Here is a 24,993-nt window from a genome sequence, read left to right as displayed (position 1 = left end):
TTTGGGAACCGGAATTATGCAACGCATTGTGCTTTCCAAGCTTCTAAGTCAATCGCGAGGACCACAAAGGCGGAGTCTGTGCCATTGCTGACAGCAGCGAATTCTTTCAATAAAAAAACACGGCAACCAACGGCAAGGAGCTTCATAGCGAACGTCGAAGCAGCTAGGCCTAGCGTTGCCGCAGTGGTGGCTACGGCTGCCAGCGGATCTACGTGCTAGAGCACCGGTTTGAGGCGGCGAGGTAATAAAAATGACAGCGGTGGTGGCTTGATTAATGTCATTTCGGTCCTGCGGTCACAGCAAAACGTCCGGAAAATTGGACGGCAAAGAGTTCTTGCGTACGAAATTTCAGACGTTCTGATACATTGACTCTATGGGGTACGTGGTGGTGCCGCGAAGCCGTCCAAATTATCGGGAATCCGGGAAGTTGGTCGTTTACTCTACACTGGCAACTCCTCCAGCCGGCGACTGGGCGTCAAAGACGATTCATTACGATTCCTGTCTGTTACTCGAGCCAGCATTACCGCGACTTTTGACCCTTTCAATAAAATTACAGCTAATTTTCCCTGATAGAGGCACAAATTCCCTGCGTTTTCCTTGAATTTTTCCAGATTACTCAAAATCCCTGAGAATGGCCGGTTTTCCCAGCTTGTAGACACCCTGACTGTTTGAAACCTCGAGCTTCAATGATAATAGAGAAATGGTTACTGAACCTACGGTGGGCAATAGCGAAACACAGCTCTGGTTCTGGTGGCGTAAATAAAGGCAGGAAATGCACAAATGAAGAGACACTATATTTTATGGCAATTAATTTCTCAAGTTCGATGGTTTGTTAACGTGAATCATGGGTCTTAAGGGCTGACAATAAACACATGAGAAAGGCAAAAATAATAAGCTTGGTAGCATCAGCCACCACCCTGTCTCAAAGGGGATGCTCATAATATCCACCCATTGGTAAGATTTCAAAGCAGTGTGTCAAGCTACAGCGTAGAGAGATGTGCACGGACACCTGCATTCATCACATGCACTACACTGAAACTGCTTGTGCCATGCAGAAACGAGACTTCATTTCCAATGCTGGCCTTCTGTGTCAACTCAGGAAAGACGAAGCTTTGCTCAAGAAAAGAGGCACTTGCTAAGTGCTTTTGTACACATGCCTCTCCTTGTTCATCTCCTTTTTGGGTGATGCTAGCAAAACCAGCTGATACAATGAAATCGACAAAGGCGAAGATAGTGCACAGCTCCGACAGCACCTGGAGCAAATAGAGACTTTTAGTGTGTCCGGTATTCTGGTAAATGCAAGCTCACTGGGCCTTTTACCAGAGGGCTGGAGCCATAAATGTGAGCAGCAGGAGCGGTGCAGAGCCCAACCAGACAAATGCAGAGCTAATATTGCAGTAAGCCAGTGTAATTAGTGTAATAATCAGTGTAAGGCAGCAGCGTAATAGTATTAACGCAGAAAATTTACACCAGCACTGAACTAGAATGCACTTGTTAACTGCAATAATAGCTCTCTGTCTGGTTGAGCATTGTGCCACCAGGTAGCACCACCTCGCCAGCCACTCATGTTTATGCTGCCACTCATCCAGTAGTCTGCCCAAACCGCCCACACTTGCCAGAATATTAGACATGCTCAATCTCTCTTATGTCACCAGCTATGTTGTGAGTGTTATGTTTTTCTGGGAAAAATTAATTATTGATATTTAGAAAGCTTTGGGTTGTATAGTTGGGTGTCACTAGCTTTTTTTTTTTTCAATATCATCCTACATGTGCATTCTTGTTAGCAGGAAACAAATGATACGTAGTTCATTGCTATTGCCATAGCTCCATTTTCCAACCTATTTCATGGCATTCACTGTTCCTTATACTATTATTGAGTTTGTGTGCTAGTGTGTTTTGTGTGTATGTGAGTACGCGGGGTGCCTTTTTCTTACTCTCTTTCGTCCCTCATCTATTACACCTGAAGTCTCATGTCAAACCCATTGCTAAACTAACCTCTCCAGTTATTATTAAATGGACACTAAAGCAAAATATTAAGCTGAGTTAGATCGACACATTATTAATAGGAAAGCGTTAGGGGCCCCGTGTCGCAAAAAATCCGGTGTCAACGTAGGGCGTTCGATGTTTTGGCAAAAAAAATTTCGAGCCATGCATACCCAACCATGCAGGCCCTCCTTGTAGTGCAAGGAAGCTAGTGAAATAATTGAATTTCTCAAGGTAAAATACGCAAGAAAAATTGTAAAGTACAACTTACACACTATCTACAGACATGATAGCATCAGGATGTAATTTGAATGTAAGAGAAAATATAATTCTGCTATGTGGAAACTAAAAAAAAAAACGCAAGCCCCTTTTCCATCGTTTTTACCATCCATAGAGCGGCCATGGTCTCCAAGATTTGTGCGCACCGGCACGCACAAATCTCAAAGGCCATAAAGCAGCACGCCCGGTTCCTTGCAACACCTCCAGATGGCGCTTGCCTCCACCACATCGTGGCCACATTTCTACCAGAAAGCTCACCTTTGTGCATAGCGTTCACCACCAGCGTTTCCCGTAAACATTACTGTTACATAAGTTGCAGTTACTGGGAAGCGTGAGAAGCAGTCAGGAATCTTTGAATGCTATCATGTTCCATTCAAGACGAAGCTTAAGCGTCCTACAAATTTTTTATCTAGAAGACTATAAATTTTCTGTGTACCAATATATATTACTTTGTTGCAGAGAAAATTTCCACCAAAGGTCCCGCTGCTGCTTTAAATTTGAATTGCCCATGCCAACACAGATGAGTTGACGTAATCCTTACATGACCTGTCTCTCTCCCACTCTGTGAATCAACCAGCGCTGACGTCACATGAGAGGCGTCTTAGTCCAAGATAGTTGGTGTCACTCCGAATTTCCATTTCCATAATTCTCTTGCTTACAAAAGCTCTGTTCTCACTATAAACAAGGAATTCGTTATTACAGAAGCCTAATATTTCAATCTAGCTTGATTCAATATTTTCCTTTACCTTAGGTTCTTTCTAAACTTTCTGTCTTGTACGCATTTTGTGTCATGCTGGTTTATGTATATGGTTTCCTTGCGATTCATTCTCAGAATACGCAAGTTCTGTAGACGGTGGGTAGGCTATGTACTGTGAATAAAGTGGTGGTAAATGTTCCAGACGGTATGGTTTGAGACTGGCAATTTTTGATGATGCAGCACCAGGTTCCTGGCCAGCCAAGCGCTAAAGGCCGAAAATGCAAAATATATCTTTCTGTTCCACACAGTATAATATTCTATACAATGTCATCAGGAGTGCAGGAAGTACAAACAAGCTTTTCATTTTTTTTCCCTTCAAACCACATTTTCCAAGGAACATGCAATCCTATAAGCAGAAAATCTACAAAGCATTCCATAAGGAATCTAGATAAAAATTTTTGGAAGCAAACAAACTATAATATCATCCTTTATGTACCTTTAGTATGTGTGTAAGAGCCCATATTGCAGCAATAATTCCATCACGGAGCTGCTACAAGCAGTTATTATATTGTGTCTCATAATAATGTCATCTGTATGCCTTCTATGGCTTAGGCAGTGCTGCGAGTGCCTTCTGTGATACTGAAATGCGTATACTGTTTCTTTTTCCAGAGACAGTTCTTCCCCTGCTAACCACTGTTTCAATGTTGTCACTTGGCGCAAGACGTGCCTTCACAAATCAAAACTTTCTCAAATGTAGTTGTCAATTCAATAGCAAAAGAAACCTGTTTAATCAGATTCATCACACGAAGTGACTAGTAGTGTGCATTTTGGAATGTACATGAGCACCAACGACTACGCTTAAATGTATGATGAGTCATGCATAAATCGCCGACATGCCCTTGACCCGTGGATCAGATTCTGACGACTGATGACTGCGAATTCCACTGTCACTGTGCTTGAGTGTTAGTATACTTCTTTTTCAGCACACAAGTTCACTCAATAGAGAGTTAGCTTTGTGACTTGAAGCAGCACCGCTGTCTGGTCCTTGTGACAATGCAATATAGTCATTAGAAGTACAGTGGTGTCTGTGGGCATGAACAAAGAAGCTCAATAAGTTTGGCTTCTGAAAGCCATGTGTTGGCACAGTTCTTCCAGTCATTCAGTGAATCTGAGTTATTCCTTCTTTCTGGTAACTCTATTTAAGAAAGGGGCCAAAGAGTGTGAAAGAGGACAAAGCAAGGGACAATGTCATAACTAATGACATCTCTTACTTACAATGACACATTTAGCTCTCCAAAACGACTGCTCTAAGCTTCTTTTTCCCCCCGGGAACCATTACAGAATGAAATAGCCCTTCTGGTGATGCTGTGACTAGAGGATCATGTTGTCATTTGAAAAATTACTTTTAATAACTTCTTTTCTCATGTTCATTTGCATTGTTAAGATGATACAAGAGTGCTTGGGAGGCACAAATCTTTAGATGAGAATAAAATAAGCATATCGTGCAGCATATGCTGGCCACTCAAGTTTGTTGCTGCAGCTAGAGTTCAGTGTTTACAGTTCTTATTTTATATTAGTATGACCTAATCTAAAAAAAATGCTTGCAGTGATATACATCTTCTTTATTGCTTTCTTTGGGGAAGGCGAATTTCTACAGCATTTCTAGTTTGGGTGATAGGTAATGGCCTGTCTGTGGATTTCTCGATTGGTGTAAGATTACCGAAGGGCCAAATGATGCAAAGATACTGGGGTTCAGCTGCTGCTGTCATGTGATGAGTGCCACTATGGTACATACTATTGGCCATGCAGCTCAGTAAACGCTCTCAAAATCTGATAGCAAGTGTCGCTAAGCAGTAGTGCATATATGGAGCATGCTGAATGATAAGAAGTTCGGATGTAAGTTCACATCATCATGCTTTCCCATTACTATGCTCATCCTACACCAAACCACGCATTACAGACTTGACCAAACCACTTTGCGCCCGAACTTGCTTTGGCCTTTTCGGAAATGACTCCCCAGGCACATGTACTGTGCAATAAATATGGTATGTTTCCCTATTATTTTATCAAAAAGATCTCTTTAGAAAAGCTACTGTGAAATTAATTTCTTTAATATCTAGATCCTTGCCGGAAATTTGGAATCAAATCATACCAGCAGCTTTGTCATAGGTAGCGGTCCGTTATAAGTAGAATTGGCGTGCAGTTAGAATATCCATTGCACAATGTGAATAACTGTGGCCCTCTTAGACACTCAAGGCAAACATTAAGCCATGCTAAAATAAGAGATTAGTGCTTCAAAATGTACAAACTGTTACTTTTAAAAGAACAGGGCTTATGCAAGTGAGAAAAATGACAAACTTATAGAGACAGAATTGCTGCACCACAGTGACAGCATAGTACCAGCTTCTGATGATATCTTGCTCCTCGTGAGTAGTAACTAGTATTCAACCACTGATAGTAAAGACATATGAAATGAACTAAATACATATAACATATAAATAGGAAAGAAAATTTAGTGTGGCCTATTCCACTGGAATTTTTTTTTTTTTTTCAGTTGTGCTTCTAGATATACTTTTTCCACACCGCTCTGTGAGCACAAATCGGCGGTACTGTGGCACTCTCTGTGCTGCTTCTCGATTCACAAAGGGAGGCAGCACACTGCAGAGCATGGCCTCTAAGACCACTGGCATGCTTGACATACATGTTTACATATTACCACTACTTTTCTCTGGCGACCTGCTCTTTCCAGGATTCATTCGAGCTTCTGTTACGATTTTCTTACAGACTATCAGTCATCTCTTGGATCAGAACAAATACTGAGAGATGTTTAGGATCTTAATCTCTTACTCCAGCTGGACCTAACGTTTGCCTTCGATGCCCCAATTTTGCTGTATTAACATGCAAATAACTTTGTAATTATCTTGACAAAACTGGCAGCTTTCAAACACAGGTGACAGTGAGCAGGTAAATAAAACAAAAATATGTGCTTCACCACTAAAGACTCAGTAAAAACAAAAGGTTCAATGAACAGATTCCATAAAACTGCTAGGCTTTTGAATGTGGAGTTAAGTTTGTTCTTTTCTTACAAACCAGAACATCAACCGCTTTATTTGTTCTCAGTCAGGAACACTGTTCCTAGCAAAGCAGCCTTTGGAGCCAATTTACACGTCATGCCTACAACTCACAAACTACACTGGCATACAGTTGAACCTTGTTTTAACGAAACAAAAGATAACGAAACAATAAATATAAATGAACAAAACAAAACTTGTCTTGCAAGCCTCATAAAGATACATGTACTCATTTCAACATAATAAAATGGCCCTATCAGTGGTAATGCTTCAGCACTTTCGGTTTTCGTATTAAGAAAATCAGGCATAATTAAATGAGTTTTTATCTGGTGACCTAGCTTTTTGTTTTTGTTAAAGAGGCTATTTTGTTGACGTGAAGGCTTACTGGCATTTTATTAGTCATTATTTTGTTTGCGTGAGTGGATAACAGTATCAAAAGTAAACATTCAGCAGATATTTGTCTGGTTGGAGACAACTGGATTAAAGAGAAGGAAACTCCAACCGAAATATATTTTCAGAACCTTGCTTTTCGGAGTCCGACCGGCTCCTTTTTCAGGGGTAAAATAGTGTGAGGCTTAACAGTGCTTATATCTATTTTTGTTGCTTTGACAGGCGCACAGATATATTTTGTAGACCTTGAACATAAATGGCAGTTAAGTGTTCCTGATAAATGATTGATGTTACCCGGCATCTTTTGGATTTGCCAGGATTCCAAAAAGAGCAGCTGCTGGAGGTTTTTTTCTCTCTCCCAGACGACAGCGCCGTCGGGGCTAATCCGGTGATCAAAAAGCTTGCAGTGCTCTGCCAAAGCACTGCATTCTCTGTGTAGGTGGCAAAGGTAATTCTTGTGTTGGCGAATTTTTTCTAGGAAGGTTTTAGTGTCACCAATATACAATGCAGCGCACTCGGTGCAGGTAACGTTGTATGCAATGCTCCGCACCTTTTTGACAGGGACATTGTCTTTTGGACGAGGGAGGAGGCTACTGACTGCAGAGAGAGGCCTGTCAGCGACGCCAACACTTGCCCCTTGCAGCACAAGGGCTAATGACTTGATGCCTTATGATATCATATGGTATTGAGACATGGCACCATTGTCTGGGTGGTATGGCAGCCACCATCTACTTTTCATTCTCGTTTCGTCGGCAGAGGGTGTCGTGAATAAATGCCTTTGTGTAACCATTCAACCCAAGGTCACGAATTACTGTGTCCTTTTCTTTTTTCTGAAAGGTGCAGAGACGAGCAAATTCTTTCGGCTCCCTATGGAAAGCTTGTGGCAGGTGGGGTGATTAGATTAAAGCGAATATATCGTCCTTGGAGAGAGAAAACAGCCACCGGCGGTGGCTCCTTTTGGAATCTTGGCCCATCCAGAAGACACCGAGTAACATCAATAAATCGTAAGGAACACTTCCCGCCGTATACACTCAAGGTATGCGAAAAGTGTCTGCGCACCTGTCAAAGCGCCTGTAAAAGCACCTGTAGAAGTACCAAAAACAAATATAAGCACTGCTACGTGTCAAGCCATCTCACCCCTGTAGAAGGAGCTGGTCGGGCTTTGAAATATTGGGTTTTCAAAAAATATTTTTAGTAGTGTTTTTTGTGTTCAGCGTTGAAGAACCGTGAGTGTCTGAAGAAATGTATTTTCTTAGTTCCACCGCTCGAAGGCTGAGATTTTGAGAGAGTTCTGCACAACTCCGTCGACTGTTGACTTAACAGCTCTTGAAAGTGTCTCAGCGCCTACTTAGCCATTTAGCCAAAAAACGATTAGTTTGAAAGTGTTGAAAATGTCCTTGTGACACCTGTTTAAATTAAGGTACCTCACTGCCTTGCCTGTGCTTAAATGAGAATTTACTAAATACCCAAGTGTACTTGCTTGTAGCACATTTTTTAGGATGCCATATCAATCTTGAAGAATGAATTTTTTTTTGGTTAAATGCAAATTTCAGAGCATACATTCAGCTGCAATTTTGGCTAGTTTTTCACTTTGATGCAGAAACTTAGGCACATCCCCTCCCCCCCCCCCCCCAAAAAAAAAGAAAATAATAATTTTGTTCAAGGTAAACAACACCACGCCATCCCCGCACTACATTCATTCCAAACAACGCTGGATGCTGATAAGCTCTCATTCTATGTGCTATCTCAAAGCTTCCACTTATTACCTACAATGTTAGTTGGTATGTTGCATTTTGTGTCTCGCGCTACTCCTCACCAAAGTCACATGGACTTCCTTCCCACTCACTACACATACAATGCACAGCCTACATTGGAGTCTGTATGCCGGTGGTTCTGGCCTCTTTGTCCGAGTGCCAAGCCTAATAAATGGATCCCCACTGTTCCTATTAAAAAGCAGGATGGATAATATTGCGGGCATGTTGATGACAATGAAGAATGGGCAGTGAACTTGTGTGCAGTATTGCCAAGTTGCTTCAGATACGTGACAATGAAAAAATGCAGTGAGACGCTGCATACTTGCACATCTGGCATATCAATGAAATCGAAGGCACTGGATGCTGTAGGCCAGCTGCAGTGCTTCTTTGGTTCACATAAAAATGGTGATGATGGCCATGGCCATGCACACGTACAGCGACAGTGGCAGGGCATTTTGTTTGCAGAAAGAGTCGTTGCGAAATCCTCGCCAATTTTTTTTGTGTGTGTGACTGCTGTTGTGAAGAATAACAGATGTGCTGTGAATTCAGTGATTACTCCAGCTCTTACACTCCAACATGCATGTTCATGTTTCACTATCTGTACCATATATGTCTGCCAGGTTTTCAAAAATGGCACTGGCTTACCTGTTGTGAGCTACAGTTCTCGCAACAGCCGTGGTTGTGTGTAGGTATTACAAGGTAGTGGTTGTAACAACAAAATCTGGGTGCCTGATTATCTTCGTTACAACGAGGTTCAACTGTACACCCTTCATTAAAAATCAATGCACTTGTTGATTGATTTGATATAGACAATTGATAACACTTTGTTGCCATTAGTTATTGCTGAAAGCAAAGGGTACCTTTCCATTCCATCATCCCAGCCTTGCAGCTTATAAATGGCTCTACCACATAGTAAAGCTTTAAGATGCCATTTACCAGTAGCTAACACTACTACAGTCAAACCCACTTATGATAAACTGCAGGATGCATGCAAATTAGTTGGATATATCCAGCATTTAAGTATACTCATACTCATGCAAACCGAATTCTTGTTGACTGTGAAGAAGGAATTCCTTATACGTGAATTTGTAACAAAACAACAGTTAATCGAAAATTCCCAAGTGGCTAAAGAAGACAAACATACTCATTGTAGCAGTATCGTTGCTGGCTAAGGTGACTCCTGTATTATTCTTGTCATATAGCACCCTGCTTCTGCTCTTTTTTTATTTAAAAGACAGATGGCACCACACCTTAATATAACTTCTTGATATTGATAGTAGAGTTATGAAAACACTTAATGCTGCTATCAGTAGACAGGTGGTACAACTTCGCAACAAATCGAATTATACTGTCTGATGTTGCCCACTTTGTTTCCTTGTCCACTTACACTGCTCCAGTCATGAATAGATCTTACTGCTACAAAACCACGACTGAACAAGAAATGTGCCTTCAACTTGCACTCAAATATTTTTGGTATGGGTTATATGCATGAAAATACGGCATATTACACTGACAATACACTCGAAGAGTTCCGGTGGTTAGATGTACAACACAGTTTGCTATATACAAGCTCATTATAACAGGTTTTCACTGTTGGACTCAAGTCGGCATGACGAGCACATCACCGGTATGCCGCATACCATACGTTATCTTCATTTCAGCACTGCGTCGCATTGGGCCCACTGTTAAAAGCTACCAAATGGGGTGTGCGTCCATGCACTCATTCTAGCACAAAATCAGAAAAAAAAAAGCAGGAACAAGGCACACACCTTCGAAGTGGTTTCACACCCGACGTAATGTGTGGAAGCAGCGAAAATGGGATCTTGGGAAACCGGGGCACGTTTTTCTGGAAATGGTCAACGTGTTAAAGTAAACATTCTGTCAAACAAGTCAACAAGTGGTGGCCTGCATACTTTCGATCTTTCAGAACTTTTTTTTTTTTCCTTTTTGCAGTCTCTTTTTCAAGTAGCCCCATTACTTGTTTCAATGATAACAAAACTGTTTAATATAAGCAGTGGATAGGAGAACGATATTGCCAAACAAATGGAGTTAAAACACCTGAAGCGTTAATTGCCATCCTCTGGTATAAGCACTTTACAGCTTTCTCGGCAATTTATTACCATACAAAATCTAAACAATACTACCGAGACACGAAGTTCAAAGATGTCAACAAAAGAACAGTGCTTCAGCCACTGCTACCACAGTACATTGCAATGAGTAAATTCACTTTTAAAATGTGCACCTACAGAGGACGCCTTCAGTTTGATTAGGTTCCAGCACCTAGGAATGGGTGCAGTGCCATAGGGCAGTACTCTTCTGTTCTTCCATGTGCGCAAAAATCAAAGTGGTAAATTATGAGGCGGGACTCACAGACACCACAACATCATGCACCCATGATGGAATGGTCTCATTAATCAGCAGCTCCTCCGCGTCACGTCCGGCATCCCCCACTAGGAACCTGAGCAGCGTTCGGCCTCCAACCTCACTGCAAGAGAAAATGCACGGTGATTCAAGCTATCCTTCCTTAAAAAGAGCTTCCAGAACAGGCTTGAATATATTCATTGAGAAAATGCACTGGGGTTGAGCATCTTGTCACTAGCGTCTAAGATCAAATGTCTATTGCTCACGAGGAGCTTGAAAATGAAGCATAAATGCTAATAAGCCCATTCTCATAGGTGGCAGCAACAAACAACTTGGTCAGTGCCTGGTGACAATACTGATGAGCCTGTTGATATCTACAGCAGTGGTGCGTTGTGGTTCATTGAAGGAACCTGTCAAGTCTGGTGAAGGCAATGTAGAAAAGGCTAGTCCATCAAGATGTCTTCAGAAGACTACCAACAGCCAAGGTGCTAAACACACTAAAACTACATGGGCACTGGGTCTCATAGGTAATGATGGGAGAGATCTGGCAAACTGTTTCCCTCCACTCACTGTAACATTCGCTACAAAGTAAAACAGCAATGCCCAATACACTTTGATGCAAAATTTGTTGCTGACTCAACTGGTTGAAAACACTGACCTGAAAGTCACTGGTGTATGATCTGGCATGCTGAAATACATGTTGCCAGGTTTCTGCCTGTCGCCACCATTCATGGTAGGGGCAACAACAGTGCCTGCACAATGATAGCAGCTCAGTTACTGGGCAAACAAATATGTTAAAAACGTACCTTTAAAAACATGGCTATCAATACACATATACAACAGAATCTCAATGATATGAAGCTCTAAGAACTGTGGAAAAATTCATATAACCTGAAATTCGTATCATCCAAGAACTAAAAAAAGTAGCAGCAAAATAAAGGGGGGACATGGCAATGAAATGGTTGACTTACTCAAAATGTCAGATTAAAAAATTTTTTTCCCCGCAATCCCAAGACCTTCCTTTATCTTATGGCAAAATATCTGAAAGGAATACACTGCAGAATATGAGAAAATCGCACTTCTTTAGTGTTCTGTCTTCGAAATGGGGACGAAAATTGGGCTTCGAGAGGTGCTATCGCATCGCTGATCACACATGCGCAGCTTTCCGCTGCACAAAGATTCACATAGCTGCAGCACTTTATTTCTCCATAGAGAAATAAAATTAACAAAAGTGAGTGTGAAAAGGCAAAACTATGCTGCAATTAGCTATGGCAGTCATGTGGCACACAGGGAGAATTCTTTTTGGCAAATGTGAGTTTGAATCACTGATACGTTTGTTTCACATACACTTTGACAGCAGCGAGCTGTGCACATTGCATTTTCCGAGGCCAAAATTTGATGATCTGCCCAATTATCTCAAGTTTGTTTTGTTGCTGCGTCCTAGCTGTTGCCTGATGGTGATAAGGACTTGATGTGTGCAAGATAAGAGAATCTGTTTTCCTTGTGGCAGCGAAGCTACTTCACATCCTGTGATATTACGGTTGCAAAGGTAGAAAAGTTTTGAATTGTCTTTGGGTGAGGAAGACAACGAAAGGCATGGAATACAGGGATAAGGCTGCCCATGAAAGCGAATGCCGCCTATCTTGCTGATGTGGCAAGACTGGGTCGCATGTAATTGCCAGCTCTTGATAAAGTTGCAGGATACTGCACAAAGTAAAAGATTTTTTTTTCTTTTGAGAAGTGGGAGGAGCAGAGGAGTCATGCACCAGTCAAGTCAAGGTGAAGTGACGTATGTTATCCTGGCAAAAGGAATGCAACTTGCAACACCCAGTGCCTGGCGCTACCAGCCCTGGGGCCTCCTTGCCAGCTCTGCCAGGTATCGCAGATCGCCTCATTTGTTTGCATCATCCGTCACGGCACGAAAAGTGGTTCTTAACATTGAAAATTTTGTATGTTGCAAGGTAATGGGCCACTTTGGAAAATTCGTATCATCCCAAAATTCATATGAGGCATTATCGTATCAACGAGATTCTACTGTGTAGATATGCATGTCACAGTCTACCATGCACACGTGTCATGCAGCGTTACTCTGTAGCTTATCTCTGTAAAAATACGCAACTATTTCAATATAAATATTCTCCCATTTTAGCTAGGCTTGAACCGCCACAATATACCTATGCCTAGAAAGTATAGACTCTGGTTGATACCATATTTGATAACAGAGTGCCAAAGGTGCAGTTGGGCTACTGGGTTGCAATGGTGCTTGTTTTATGGAAGACAGAGGTTGCCAAACATGGCATTTGCTGGCCTGAACCTACGCATTTTCATGCTATTAGCACACGAGCAACTAATACCCCGTAGTTTGAGAGTATTGTACTATGCATGTTGCTGTAGCAAGTTATAGCCAACGAATGAAAATTCAAAAATTCCGGCCTTGTTGCCGCAGGCAGCAAATATGAGTACCCTCACTGGCTTCACTTGATCAACGTTTTCAGAGCTGTAATCACTTGCACTTGAGGCCAATAACTGTCTCAAGTGCAATAATGACCTCAGTAATGGCTGAACCAGTGAAAGAGACATACCATTCTCAGGTCGTTCTGGAGGCAGGTAAGATGGTGGCCAGTGTTCAAGCAACGCCTGAAGTACTAGAGCTCCAAGGTTGACTGGTTCCAAGCATTAGTGTTGGGAAAAGCGGAAAAGCAGTACATAAGAAAAATACAAGACATCAACCAGTTGCAAATTCTTGCAAGCACATAACTCAGATACATCTTTACAATTTCCAAAGCTTACAGTATATAAAAAACAAAATGAAAAAGGATGGACAGTTGGGTGAGTTGGTACGGTAACATATTCTTGGTTTATAGTGCGAAGAGACACAGACTAGAAGCAGACAGGAAGAGCACTAACTCTCAACTAAATCTTTATTGAAAAGATCAACATATATAAGTGATTGCACTCATATCACTTGCTCTTAGCGCTCATCCTGTCTGCTTCTAGTCTTCCTCTGTGTCCTTTCACACTATAAACCAAGAATATAAAAAACAAGGACTGGCAGTGATGTGATAAGCAATGAAACCTCGTCAAAGAGACATTAACTAATATAACACATATATTTCCTGGAGTATAAGTAGGGCCCTTCGTTTTGGGGTTTTATTTTTTGAAATTCGGCGGGTAAAATTGGGTGCTATTTCTTAAGAGGGAAACCGGGGAGAAATTGGGGGTTCTGTTGTCTGACTGCCGAGAGTTCAAGGTTTTTCTAACTTTTACTAACAAATAACACAAACAATGGTCTCCTTCTGGGCACAAGCATTCTATTTAAACAAGTGAACTTATTCACCAGAACATGTAATTACAGAGAGACCAGCTCATACACCATGTGATGGCAGGGTGTCTACCAAGTTGACATTTCCGAATTCCCTGAGTTTTCCAGTTTTTCCCTGAGTGCCATTGAAAATTTCCCTGAGTGATGCAGAACTATGTTTTATGTCAAGACGGGCTGAAACCATATCACCCGATGCTGTCACTCTCTAGTAATCTATAGAAAAAAATTAAAAAGAAAACGACTTAATCTAATTTGAATACTAAGGAGTAGCGTTCATGTTGTTCAAAAAGAGATCTAATAGAAGGGGGGTTAGTAAAATGCCAGCAAATAAAATGTCTTCAACAAAGATTGCAAATGGAGTCGGACATTCTCAAATACGAATAAAAAGAGATGGATATAGAAGCAAATATTTTTGAATATGAGCTATTTCTATCAACTGATAGCAAGCTCAGTGGTATTAGGCCCGAACTCTGTCACAATTGAGATTCTCTCTCAACAGCTCGTAAGTCAACCTCAACTGTCCTGACATACTCTCAGCCCGCGCATGACTCCTGAGTGTTGTGTTTCACTGCTTTAACGAGTTTATTTTGGTTTGGATGAGAGACACTTGCAGCTCGGCATTAGCCAAAACTTAATTTTTTGAGCGCTGGCTTCTTCAAAACGGCGGCAGCAAGCTTCCTTTCCTGTTTATTCCTCAATGCGTAGGTCATTTCTGTTCTTGTTTTCCTTCCGCCACTCGTTCGCCCCAAAGACCATTTGAAGTATCTTGGTCAGTTGTACAGTCTACGGCCGATTTTTCGAACTCCCAGGGGCCGCGAAAACGTCTGAAAAATCGGCCAGTTGGAAAAAAAATAAATGCGTGTCATTTAGTGCCTTTAGGGGCTCAAACCGCCACAGGCACGTTTGAAAACGCCCTGAAGGCCTGTCGGTACACATATTAGGCATCTCGGTGCTCGTACTGTGACAGGAAATACCGGGTGCACGCCTGTATAATTAAGGAATGCATGCTGTGTTCCGTGGCAATAGCCCCTTCCCACGCTTGTTATGCTTCACTGCAATACTTTTGCGTAAGGTTCACCAAGTAACATTTCTGTACAGAGGCGAAGCTGAGTTTCAGGAACCGGCATTATGCAACGCACCATGTTTTCCAAGTTTCTAAGCCAATCGCGAGGACCACAAAGGCGGAGTCCGTGCCATTGCTGACAGCAGCTAATTCTTTCAATAAAAAACTCGGCATCCAACGGCAAGAAGCTCCATAGCGAACATAGAAGTAGCTAGGCCTAACGTTGACGCAGTGGCGGCAACGGCTGCCAGCGGATCTGCGTGCGAGAGTGCCGGTTCTAGGTGGCGAAGTAATCAAAATGGCAGCGGTGGTGCCTTTGATTATTGCCGTTTCGGACCTGCGGTCACGGCAAAACGTCCGGAAAATCGGACGGCGAAGAGTTCTTGCGTCGGAAATGTCACACGTTCTGATACGTTGACTCTATGGGGTACGTGGCAGTGCCGCGAAGCCGTCCAAATTATCGGGAATCCGGAAAGTCGGTCGTTTACTGTACACTGGCAACTCCTCCAGCTGACGACAGAGCGTCAAAGACGATTCATTACGATTCCTGTCTGTTACTCGAGCCAGCATTACCGCGACTTTCGACCCTTTCAATGAAATTGCCGCTAATTTTCCCTGATAGAGGCCCAAATTCCCTGAGTTTTCCCTGACTTTTTCCAGACTACTCAAAATCCCTGAGAATTCCCGGTTTTCCCGGTTTTCCCGGTTGGTAGACACCCTGGATGGATGCATTTCCAGAAATCCTCGTTATCAGGAATTATTCATACATTTGAAAGAAACCATAATACTGGCAAAAACAACAAATAAAGACGGACTTGGTGATTCTTCTTTTTGTTCTCTGCACTTTCTTTTTAACAAAGAAAAAATAAGTACAAATAGTACAGGAGATATGATGTTTTTCCTCATCTTACAAGCCTTTAATTGATGTAGGTTATCATATGCATTGGGAGTATTTCTATATCCTTTCTAGACCTTTCGGGCCAGCAGTCCTTGTCTGTGATTGTCCTGTTTTACTGGTTCCAAATATATGACCTTGCAACAAAATTGATGGACTCCCAATTAGATGAAATTGAGAGGTTGTCTGCCCAACTAAGTAACATTCAAAGGATGTTCTTTGAATGTGATGTAGTTGGGCAAACGTCCTCTCAATGTCACAGTCACTGTTTGCAATGCAGAGCAACGTCAGCACTGTGTCAATTCACTTCCCAGTGCATTGCCACCATTTACATGTATGCGATGTACAGGAAATCAACGGCGCTACCAGAAAAAGCAACAAGCTTTCATTCAATGATGACAGGCACTGCATATACCGTACTATACATTTATATGTGCGTGTTATCGATGGTGTGTGAAGCAAAAATGAGGCATAAACCATATTCATATATCAATAATATTAATATTATAGCCCTTGCTCACAAAAAGTGGGCGGTGTTCATCGTTTTGCAACACCTGTATTTCTTATTATCCTGTGTGAATGAGAAACTTCAGCTAGAAATGGGGTTTGAACCAAGATTCATAAACTTTGTTCTGGGTGCAAAAATCGGGAATTGCCGGATTTTAGCAAAAAACAAAGAACCCTATGCATAAGTTACATAAAAAATTAATAATAATAATAATAATAAAAACTTGTCAGTTTCTTACAGCTGTGATGTGACTTAAGGGCTGTATTTTCTTTTTGCTTTTCTCAAATAGCTTCCAAAACACTGTACGACAGTACTGAGCCTCCATGGAAGTCAATGCCATCATACATAGCTCTAGGCTCAACGTGCAAGCAATGCGCAATGCGGTGGTGGCGGTAGCGTTAATGGCTGTCTGAATGGCCTTCGATATTGTGGGCACAATAAAAATATTTTGAAGCCCATGTGCAGTTACCAAAAAAGAAAAAAAAAGAAGCAAAGAAAAAAAGTGTGATGACATCAGTGACACTCATCATCTGTACGCTGTGCCAACTGTGATCATTCTTTCGATTACCGAATGCACCAGTGTTTATCTGGTGCATGGGTGATCTAGTGTGCAGTGCAGTGTGCTGCAATGTGCGCCCTGCAAAGACCCACAAAGTTTTTACAGCAAAAGTGAAGCTGTCCCCTGCTGGGCATGCAGCCAAAAATGCGAACTGAGCTGCAACACTTCTACATACAAAAAGCAGAAGATGAAACAGACTAGCAGTGCTGCCCCATAATGTCAAGCTTTTGCACAATACACCAGGGGACAATGCCTATGGCTTAGATTAAAAGACAAAATTTATCACCTGTGCTCATGCAGAGTGCTCTTTCTTGTTTATGACATTGCACTGGTGCATGTAATGAAAGAGTTTCGCATGATACAGTCGTGCCCCTCTACAACAACCACATCTACAACGAAATGACCTGTATAATGAAGGAATAATTCTGTCCTGGTTTTATTGCGAGCAGTGCTGTGTGTGACCTTTACAACGAAGTGACCAGTATAGAGAATTATTTTGGACACCGCAGGCACTTCGTTATAAATAAGAGTGTAAGATTGTGCTTGCTGGCTTAAACATGCTTTAAAGTTTGATTAACAGTGCAAGGACACCAGAGGAAACAGAAGAGAGAACAGAGCGTTGCGCTCTGTTCTTTCTTCTGTCCCCTCTGGTGTCCTTGTGCTGTTAACCATTATAACAGCATTTGACTGTACACACTGACAAGTATAGATGTGCACAGGGCTTTACATTAGGGCAGGCTAAACTGTAATATATTTTTACAGGTATAATAATGAAGTTTACAATAAAATTTTACAATCCCAGACCTGCAAGTCACACACGGTCAGCCTGGTTGCTAAATGACAAAGAAGCTAAGCAGACGCACCACCGCGCTCTGCTCAATAGGCCTAGTAGTGGAGCAGAAGTGACATTCTACTTCCCTATGCTGGCAGAAGTGTTATGCACACATGCACCAGCATTCTCACTGAAACGCCAGCTGTATGCAAATTGTGCGAATGCACCGGTCTAAGTCGAACAGGCTGTAAATGCACAGCTAGAACTCCCCATTAACAGTAGCCCAATTATTTCATGAAAATACAGTCAAGCATTAATTACCAGAGAGGCACCATGCCAGAAAGGTGCTCATTCCAGAACTTAGAGTTCTACCACAGGCTTTTGTCACCCAACACTCACTTTTGGGGTCAGGACCTTCAGGAGGGCCCAAGCCGGCTTCCTTCGTGGAAACCCAAGCGGTAAAGCAGTCTGGGTCATCCAAGTGGAGGCACAACATCTGGTGAGAGAACAAACAAAATTAAGTTCTACATGAATGTTTTGCCAATAAATCCAGTGAAATGTTGGCGGTTATTTTTTAGCAGTGGTGCCTGTGCATACAGGTATTCACAATGCAGAATCTAAAGAAAAATGAGGCCAAACAAAACCCCTTTCCATTTCAGACAGAGAAGAAGCGGGCATACATAATACAACACAGTGTACTCACCCCCATTTTGAGGTCAACAGAAAACCAGTTGGGAACGAAGACCATCTTGAACCGCTTCTTCACCTCCGACTCGAAGTCAGCCATACCAAGATCTTCTACTTTACAGGCCTGTTGAGAGCAGCAATAACGTAAATAAAAGAAATTCAACTTTTAAATGAGAACAGTGGCAACTAAACTTGATCTGTCTGTCATGAACATTATAAAAAGCATCAGCATCGAAAAAATGACCCTAATTGTGGTAAATGCTCATAATAACTGCACGCTCAGCATTTCACGGTTATCCTTCAGTTGTTTGCATTGCTATTGACTATTTGTGCACTTCACGTGGCCTGCGTGATGCGCGGCTGACATCTGTTACACGACTCTGCTGATGAGGGACTGGCTGTTCAAACAAAAAACATACTGCTGGCTTTCCCTAAAATCTTCCAGCTGTTTTCACAGGCTACATCGGTGTAGTTACTGTATTACATTGCGGACAATGTCACCCACATGTTCTAAGCACCATGCATTGTCCAAACGTGGTGTGGGCCTCTTTAAGCAACATCACAATGATGCTGAAAGACACCAGCTCAAATGTCCCGGTGGATCATCAGAAAAACGCTAAACAGAGCATAGATGGGATTCTGCTGCTGTAATCATGACAGCAAAGTCCATTTCCCTATGTGTGTGTGTGTATGTATATATATATATATATATATATATATATATATATATATATATATATATAAAATGCCAAAATGATGAACAGGACACAGGGTAATCTTGCTAACATATTAAAACCACAATCGTGCTATTTAATGCACAAGTAATTGGACCCTTGTGTCTTCTGAACAAGAAACTAATCCACAGCAACCCAGAAACATTGCTCAAGCAAGTTGCTCATATTATTTTCAGCCATTCGCTACCCTTTCCTGACAAGTTTTTGTCGGGCGTCAGACTATGATGTTTATAACATTGTTGTCCATGGGCCTCAGTGTCATGCAGGACAGTGACTACTTCGTCACATGCTATCGACAAGGAGCAGCTATCATAAGGAAGCTCAGCAAGGAAGCTGCAATGACTTATCTGAGTGTAATTGTTCTTAACAGTGATCCAATTAAAATACAAAACACTAAAGAGAGACCGGACTGGACTAAATTTGACAGCAGCCTTACTCCCAAGAGTACACCAATCATACAATGCAAATAACATCTACTTGCCATCACAAACCTAAAATAGAATATAACATTAAAGCTTTTTTTCAAGTTGGAAGTGTAGATTTATTAGCCCTTTAAATGTCGATGATGAGTTGACTTGTCATGACAAGGCTGCACTACCTTTTACTTTTGACAGAAATGACTAATACAAAATGTATTTTACTAAGTTTTTTTTCAACAAGAGCAGTAGAAGTGCTATAGGCATTTTCTTATTTAAAGAAATATGGCAATATAAATGCAGGTTAAAAAATAAATTTTTCATAAATTGTCTGAAACATTTAATGGCAGTTAATGGGTTAAAACGTGTCCCTTCATGGAAGGTCTGTGACAGCTAAAGGCTTGAGAACCACTGCTGCAAACACAACAAAAAAAAGTGCACTTTTGAAATTTCTGTCAGATTCATAACAAGCAGGTAGCTTCTGCAGAACTTACATGGAGGACATCCCACACAGCTACGTTGCCAGCTGTGTCTTTGGTGATGACATAGCGCTTGTCATTGAGGACTGCATAATGCCTGATGCTGGGATTGCCTGTGTGGGAGGCAGAGTGTGATCACCTGCGCACTCTGTGGCTGACAGATCTTCACTATCACGTGCAAGCTTTGTTTGACCTTATACAGCAGTACTGCTTTATGTCTATGCATTCAAAGAAAACATTGACAAAAAGAGAAAGAATAAATAATACTTTGTACTGTAACAGTGCAGAACAATGATTTGCAGGTGTACCACATATTTCAAGAGAAACTTTGAAATGAAGACCCCCAAATGTGAAGACCCCCTATGTATGTGAATAAAGAAAGACTCCCACGAATTCAAACTCCAAAATCCATGCCACGGTTATTTCAAACAAAATTTCTCACTTCAATAGACCACTTTTCAAACAAACCCGTGTCAAAGACGAAGGTTAGATGTCTTGCTAGCTACGGTTGCGTGCCCAAGAATGACACTCGGGAGGTCCGTCAAAACTGAATTGGAGCAAGCAGAGTGGTGAGGGTCCTCCTTTCCCATACGACTTAAAAGCAGCAGGAATGCTCACATTACCTCGCACTCCCCCCCCCTCCCCCAAAAGTGAACTTATCTGTCCAGATTCACCATGTCTGGGCATGAACATAGTAGTGTTGTACCCATGAACTCCAACAAAGAATTTTCTATTGTTCAGTGGCACACCACAGGATGCCACTAGCTGTTCTGACTTCCCAATTTTCCGTCATGAAATTATGATGTAAAATTAGACATACTAAGTTTTCTAAATGTCTTTTTGGTTTCTTCATTATTCCCTCCCTTTCCCCCAGCCAATACATATTGAGACTCTGCAATATTAAATTAACTCGTTATATTCAATTAGCTAACTAAATTATTGATTCACAACAGTTTTCTAAACACTTCCAAATTATAGATCTTAATTGCTGCTACCATACAATTGCAGTGTGTTCTTAACTAGTGGACAGAGCTACATAACACTTCACTCTTGCCTTTAATGCTGGTCTGTGGTTTCTGGCTGAGAGGCACCAGTATGTCGGTGTCGTAGTCGTCCAGCTGGGAGCACCGGTTGTTCACAGGCTGCGTTCGACACCCAAGGTGGTGGTAGGAAATGAAAAACATGCACATGCATGAAGGGTGCAAAATTAGTTTTTTTATTCTAAACACACCTTTTTCTTCATAACATTATGAAAACATTCTGGTGATAGCTATTACAGGTTGAACAAAGCTGATTATTGCTATATTGCAAATTTACAATGACAAGCTGACATCACGAAGGTTAATACAAAAGATGTTTAAAAGCCATAAAAACAAAGTTTAAAGATATCCACCCAGTGACCATCCCATGCTGGCAGCGCACAAAGGCAAAATAGCCACTAGACTTCTCTCAAATAATCTTAGTGAAACTGTAAAGCAGAGCAGGAGGCCTTACAAAAGCACCCGGAACAACATTTCACAAGGACCCAGCCAGCAATAGGCCTATTTAAGTATCTATACACAACTATAGGAATATGACAAGAGGCTACCAGATGCGAGACACACTTCATTGTGCACCAGTAAAGTGCATTTTGTGGAAGAAAGCCTACACTAGCCAATTAAAAAGAACATATATTGACGTTTTGGCACCTGTACAGCTGCTGAAATGTCAAATATATGGTTATTTTGAATTGGCGAGTGTATGCGTTCTTCTACTATAACCTTCCCTAGCCAGACGAGTTTTCATCAAACCCTTGACTATAAAGTACACTTTACTTCAGTACTTACACTACACTGGCACTGCCCAGCTTCATTATGATCCCTTCTTGCTAACAGAGATCTAAGGCTGACCTTTTATGATGATATTCACGGATGTGTCACATGCCCAGATGTTTCAATTAATGGTCAAGCAGACGACAACAATGTCGTAAGTAGGGTGTCCACTACCCATTGAACCAATTCTCCTGTGTTACCATCGCATTTTGTCCAATTTTTGGAACACCTCAATGCATGCCAACATTCCTATGTGGCTCACACACCTATGTAGCTTATCTGTCTAGAACCAGCTCGGCAATGAGAAATTACACACTATTTTCTCACTCAACCCAAACATAATGAACACTGACATTTTTAGCATAAAATGGTAGCTTTTGTCACTGCTAAACAATGCAGCTGTATTTTTTGATAGCCATCTTCATCAGCAGAGAATGGTGGTAGCCACAGGTATACGACATATATAACGACGTGTTGTGCGGAGATGGGGTTAGCGCAAAAAAAGCTTGCACATACCCAGTTTCTGACGGTAGAGTCAGTAGTGGCAACCCACAAGGATGAAGTGTCACTGGAGAGCGTCATCTGTTGAGTGAAGCCGCAGAGAAGAACAGTGTCTAACGGTTTTTTACCAACAAGAGAACCAACTTTCATAAACAAGCCAAATGGAATTGAAGGAAGTCAATTCTTTACAAAGAAACCAGAGGCCACCACAGTCATTGCACAGTTAGTTCGTACTTGAGATGACAAACTAGTGCAGCACCAAATATCTCCGTATGAAGACGATGAAACATTCTTTTAATGAAATCATTAATATAGTGAAATAATTTAGATTCTCCTTGAAATTTCCATAGAAATACACAAGTAGCACTTACAATCCTGTTTTAGCAGACTAATATCCTCCTACAAATACCTTTAAACCTTGATATAACGAAGCACCTAACTTTTTATAACTTCTTGTCCATAGAACACCATGTATGTTTTTTGAACCTCAATATAACGAAGAGTGTTTATACACCATCTCAATATAATGAAATTTAACTGCTGCCATGAAGGAATACAGAAACAATAAATGAAAACTTCCAAAGATGCAGATAACCAAATGGCTGAATTAGAAGTGGCTGCTTCCAAATGCACCGCTAAAATTGTGCACATGACCGGAGCAGTGTCATGTTCCGTATAAAGTCCAAGCGCGATAAGATCCTATCGTGCCCAGCACACTGTATGCTTTAGGTGCGAGCGAAAGTGTGTGAGGGTGAGCCAAGAAGGGTGGTGGCTTGATGAGCGCTGTCTTCCCGCACGAGTAAAGGGAAAGGGAGCGAGCTCACGGTAACACGATCAAGTGTGAGCGAGGGCGGAAGGAGACGTGATGGTGAAGGGAGTGGGAGGCAAATTGGCGCACGCCTCTTTTTCTAGCGTGGCCGTGGCTGTCAGCGTGGCTCAGCACGTACGCAACCCAGGCATCCTTTTTTAGAGGTAATCTACCATGTGTGCAAATACTGGGCGACCTGAGATGACGTGGTATCAAAGCACTGTCTTCTCACACAATTAGTGCTGAAGGTTACGTAATCTTGAGTTTCGGGAACATGTTCAAGTGAGAGGCAGACGAAGCATTCACTGCCCATTGCCAGCGCTTTCATGATAGTGTCATCCCAGTGCAGGTGACATTCAGCCGCGGGGGTGGAGAGGACACAAAAGTGTGGCTGTCTTTGCTTTGTTCCGCTGATGTGAAGATGTCGTCGACGACATGGCATGAAACCGTATCTTTTGTCGCCAACTCTGAAATTCAACAAAATGATTTTTTTCTCATTCAATTTTGCTTTTACTGATTGCCTGATAATTCGGAAAATCTTGTGGCCTTTCCGTGTAACAAAAATAGATTGGTGACAAATTTAGGTATAGAAAAGCAAATTGACGATTTTACTAACTTTGTTATATTAATGTTTATCTGTAGCATACATGCCAACATTGGGACCTATAAATTCAGGAGATTCGCCAAGCAGGCCGGGGGGGGGGGGAGTATGGTATAAACTGATGAACAAACCGGTAATTATGCTTCGCATATTAGACCTGTTTGAATCTTGCACACTCCTCAACGCATGTTTCAATCTGCAGTGAACTGCGTTAGGACTACACTGCCTACCCACAAATGGCTAGGATTTCAATCTGACTTCAGCAAACTACCAAGCTCAGAATTGCAGTTACGATGAGGATGTTATGAAGATTCTTTTTTCTTTTTTCATGGTGGTGCTGGAGCAGTTTTCAGGAGATGGCCGTGCCTATACATCAGGATTGGTCAGAATTTGGGAGTCTCCCGGACAAATTGGGAGAGTTGGTAGGTATGCTGTATATATATATTAAAAAATATATATTTTTTAGCTCAGAATAAAATTGATAGATCATTTTCTGCAGTTTCGGGCAAAATATTCGTGTGCACTTGTACTATTAAGAGAAACAACCAGTTTCAACTGGTTCACAAATCTGTTTTGCCTTTTCTTTAAAAACCTTTACCTATGTTAATACTGTGCTACTTATGCAATTCCTAATGTGCGCTGTGCAAGCTTGGCACATACAGTCAGCTTCTGTTAATTCTACCTTGATGGAACCGATGAAATTGATAGAACTATCTGGCAGGCTGAATTAACAAGATGCAGAAAAAAACGTCGAAACACACCGCTGATTCATTTGGCAGTACTTGCCTGATTCTAAAAGAATCTCGAATCTAATGCACGCCTGCTTTTTATGTGCCCGCAGCAGAAAAATAATGTAGAAATGATTTTAAAGCTTCTAAACAAAGTAGAAATCTAATGCGCACCCAATTTTTTAGCAATTTAAATAGGCATGTCTGCTATGTGTTTTGCAATGGTGGCCAATTTTCTAACGTCAGGCTTAGGCACACAGGTTTTTGAAGGGCACATAACCCGATTTGGCTGATAAAAAAAAAAAAAAAAAAAGGAAACCAAGAGTAGCATATACATGATGCACTGACAATCGTGTCTGCAAGGTATTGTGAAGCGGCGAGCAGCGGCAATAACTGAAATTTCAAACCAAAGGCCGTGCGCCCTTTTCTCTTTATGAAGCCTGCTCCCAGCAAGAAAGTCATGGTCAAAAGCACAAATGCCTCTTCACAGTGCATGTTTTGTCACTCACCATGACTAATCATGCAATGCATAAGGCACAACACTGGAAGAAAAAAAAGGAAGAGGAGAAAGAAA

The 24,993-nt window shown here is 41.6% G+C and overlaps 1 protein-coding gene across 4 annotated transcripts in view; it reads right to left on the bottom strand.

Moving 5' to 3' along the window:
• The window catches only part of LOC126536186 (WD repeat-containing protein 48), a 70,735-nt gene that overhangs the window by 19,082 nt on the left and 26,660 nt on the right, over positions 1 to 24,993 (bottom strand). For 3 of the 4 annotated variants that reach the window (XM_050183072.3, XM_055073846.2, XM_050183071.3), the window contains exons 9-17: positions 22,298 to 22,363; positions 21,025 to 21,112; positions 19,986 to 20,083; positions 18,358 to 18,465; positions 18,054 to 18,150; positions 13,118 to 13,198; positions 11,194 to 11,287; positions 10,545 to 10,659; positions 9,944 to 10,020 (exon numbers count right to left, since the gene is read on the bottom strand). In XM_050183072.3, the coding sequence (XP_050039029.1) occupies positions 9,944 to 10,020; positions 10,545 to 10,659; positions 11,194 to 11,287; positions 13,118 to 13,198; positions 18,054 to 18,150; positions 18,358 to 18,465; positions 19,986 to 20,083; positions 21,025 to 21,112; positions 22,298 to 22,363 (824 nt within the window). The remainder of the gene's footprint in view (positions 1 to 9,943; positions 10,021 to 10,544; positions 10,660 to 11,193; positions 11,288 to 13,117; positions 13,199 to 18,053; positions 18,151 to 18,357; positions 18,466 to 19,985; positions 20,084 to 21,024; positions 21,113 to 22,297; positions 22,364 to 24,993) is intronic. The other variant, XM_055073847.2, reaches the window with a different exon arrangement.

The sequence above is a fragment of the Dermacentor andersoni genome, chromosome 4 (genome assembly GCF_023375885.2).
Source record: "Dermacentor andersoni chromosome 4, qqDerAnde1_hic_scaffold, whole genome shotgun sequence".
Taxonomy (NCBI): domain Eukaryota; kingdom Metazoa; phylum Arthropoda; class Arachnida; order Ixodida; family Ixodidae; genus Dermacentor; species Dermacentor andersoni.
The sequence above is the reverse complement of the archived record's forward strand: the minus strand, read 5'-3'. Positions and strand labels throughout refer to the sequence as shown.